This window comes from Salvelinus sp. IW2-2015, unplaced genomic scaffold (genome assembly GCF_002910315.2).
Source record: "Salvelinus sp. IW2-2015 unplaced genomic scaffold, ASM291031v2 Un_scaffold2485, whole genome shotgun sequence".
Lineage (NCBI taxonomy): Eukaryota > Metazoa > Chordata > Actinopteri > Salmoniformes > Salmonidae > Salvelinus > Salvelinus sp. IW2-2015.
Window position 1 is genome coordinate 60,427 of NW_019943803.1, and position 3,191 is coordinate 63,617.

A 3,191-nucleotide genomic window follows, 5' to 3' on the forward strand; every position below is an offset into this window, starting at 1 on the left:
TCCATGCAGACGCACCAACAACATCCTCCATGCAGACGCACCAACAACATCCTCCATGCAGACGCACCAACAACATCCTCCATGCAGACGCACCATCAACATCCTCCTTACAGACGCACCAACAACATCCTCCATACAGACGCACCAACAACATCCTCCTTACAGACGCACCAACAACATCCTCCATGCAGACGCACCAACAACATCCTCCATGCAGACGCACCAACAACATCCTCCATACAGACCACCATCGTTCAAGCTGTTTCACTTTATGATTATCTAGGCCTGCTTCACTTTTTCCAACCTTGAACCATAATCTTGTTTTTAATATTGTTGGCTGTTGATACTGTCAATTTAGGGCTGATGTATCAACACGCTTATGTAGATAATGCTTCACACACCACAAACAGAGAACACACACACACATTGTTGAAGGAAGAGATGGACACATAGGTTTGCTTTGGAATTGAAGCTGTGCATTCAATATTAAGACTCGTCATTCTTTCCACCCTGCTCTCTCTCTATCCCCCCCCGTTCTCCCGCTCCCTAATAGGTTTGAGCGGTTAGAGGACCAGTTAAATGACCTGACAGAGTTGCACCAGCATGAGACCAGTAACCTGAAGCAGGAGCTGGCCAGCATCGAGGAGAAGGTGGCCTACCAGGCCTACGAGAGAGCTAGGGACATCCAGGTATGTATACACACACACAGAGATCTACAAACATGCCCTCTACAAACATGCCCCCTACACATCTATCTAAGCTGTATATAGTCAGTAACTTTAAGCCTGTGTCAAATGTTAACTGAATGCGGGTGTTTTTCTGTGTTTACAGGAGGCTCTGGAGTCGTGTCAGACACGTGTCTCTAAGCTGGAGCTCCAGCAGCAGCAGCAGCAGACAGTACAGGTGGAGAACACAGACGCCAAGGTGATGCTGGGGAAATGCATCAACATCATGCTGGCCATCGTCACGGTGATCCTGGTGTGCGTTTCCACGGCGGCCAAGTTCACCGCGCCCCTCCTGCGAAGCCGCGTGCACCTGGCACTCACCTGCGTGGGTTTGTCCCTACTGGCAGTCATCTGGAAGAACTGGGAGCACCTGCAGTGTGCCCTGGAACGCATGCTCCTCCCACACTGAGCTAGACTCCTCCCATGTTAAGCTAGGCTCCACCCAGTCTGAGTTTGTCCCCCTCACAATGTGGGTTTGGCGCGTCCCACACTGAGTTTGGGACTTTGGAACTCTGTGATGTTGTCATAGCGATAGATTAAATGTGCGGGGTTTACAATGTAGCCTTACACCCCAACACCCTCGTGTCTCTCCCCCTCTCTGTTTTTTGGAGTTTGGACAAAACTCCTTGAGGGAAATTGTTTCCAAACGATGCCAGTGTGCCACTACAGTACAAATTACAGGAAAGCAAGACATCTGGGACTGACCAATCAGATGGTGGCTACAGAGGAAGCAGGACCAGGCACATACAGTATTATTGGGGACACTGATCTTTGTGTGGTTGTCAATCTCAATAGGACATTGAACTGCACTATGCAGGTGGTAAGCTTATGTATAACCTTTAAGAGAAACAAGGGGTTCACTGATTGGTTCCTTGTCTTTTGCGGAGTCGTACTTACGTCACCTTTATTACACTAACACACTGACAGTATTAAAAACGAATTCTCCCAGAAGACCTCTGGTTCTGATCCACACACAGTCTCACTCCCATCCCCCCAAGCCACCATGATACACATTCATCCACACACACACTGAGAGGAATGTGACTTGTGTGTCTGTATGTACAGGGTGTTCTCCATATGAGAGCGCTTTGTCTGTGTGGACCTATACTGTACTGTGTGGACCTATACTGTACTGTTAAGTGATGAAATGTTTTATAATTGGGAAAAAAAGACAGGACAATTGATTTTTAAGTGTAATTATTTTATTATTGTTCTTTCTTTTGTGATGTGGTGTTGTGTGTGTGTGATGTTGTGTGTGTGTTGTGTGTTGTGTGTTGTTGTGTGTGTGTGTGTTGATGTGTGTTGTGTGTTGTGTGTGTGTTGGTGTGTGTGGTGTGTCGCCAATGGTGTGTGTGGTGTGCTTGTGTGTGTGCGCGCCCGTGAAGGGTGGTTCATTTTTTTACAAAGGAATGTGTACTGGAATGCGGGTTTGTGGATAAATGGTGTCTTATGTACTTTATATAGTCTATTAACGGATGCAGTGGAACTGCCACGGGTCTAGGCTATAAGGGGTGAATTCACCCCAAGAGTTATGTATTCTCTCTCCCATAGGAAATACATAGACTGACCCTTTAGCCGCTAACATGCTAACTGTGAGTGATATCGTCTGATGGATCTGGGGGGAAGTAACCTCAGACGTGACACACACAAACCTCATTTGTGATTCGTCCTTTAATATTGATGATAATGTCATTTTTGTGAAATAGGAATTAAGCTCTGTTCAGAGTGGGCTGAACAAAGGAATTGATTTATACCAAATGGTTCAGACAGATTAGAACACTAAGTTTTATGCGTTTTCTCTGAAATGTTTCATATTTTTTGCCTTTTTACAATGAGAACCGAACAAAATGAACATTCTAAATGCCTTTGATGCTATCGTCTGATTGGACAGAGATGGGAGGGTTAGGTGGGAAGTGAGCGATGCAGCTCTGGCCCCACCCACTCTGTAAGCTACTTATCACTGTGATGATTATGATGATGATAGGGGCCAGGCCTGATGCCTTTTCAATGCAGCTTCTGTGTTAAACCTGATATTTTCTGTGCTTTGGTCTCTGTCTCTTTAAAAAGCCAAATTTGGGTCTATGTGGCTGGCTGGCACCTTGAGTAATATAGTATGTCATGTCCTGAACTATTGATATTTACACTGTCCATTGGTTACTCAAGAGTTCTGGCTCTATCCCAATTCCTGAATCTATTCCCTGTGTCTGGAGAGAGAGCCATATCCCAGATTCACAGCCCAGGGCCTATAATTCCAGTGTCTAGATTCTGGTATGTTATCCCGACGCAGTAGCATTGCACGCTGTTAGGTTTAATCCGGTTATGGTTTTCCAAAACACACTTTTTAAAATGAAAACAAAATTAAATCCTCTTCCTTTTCTAGAAACATTGAGTCTTTTATCGTAGAGCTCTTCTCATCTTATCCTCTGAAGATTCATCAGAGTATTTCTACCCTGAACTGATCTCTTG

The 3,191-nt window shown here is 45.3% G+C and overlaps 1 protein-coding gene across 1 annotated transcript in view; it reads left to right on the forward strand.

Annotated features, from left to right (window-relative positions):
• tmcc3 (transmembrane and coiled-coil domain family 3) overlaps positions 1-1,224 on the forward strand; it is a 34,403-nt gene extending 33,179 nt beyond the window's left edge. Inside the window, exons 6-7 of the mRNA XM_070440376.1 lie at positions 554-689; positions 832-1,224. Coding sequence (XP_070296477.1) covers positions 554-689; positions 832-1,134 — 439 coding nt within the window. The 3' untranslated portion in view covers positions 1,135-1,224. The remainder of the gene's footprint in view (positions 1-553; positions 690-831) is intronic.
• The last annotated feature ends 1,967 nt before the right edge of the window (positions 1,225-3,191 follow it).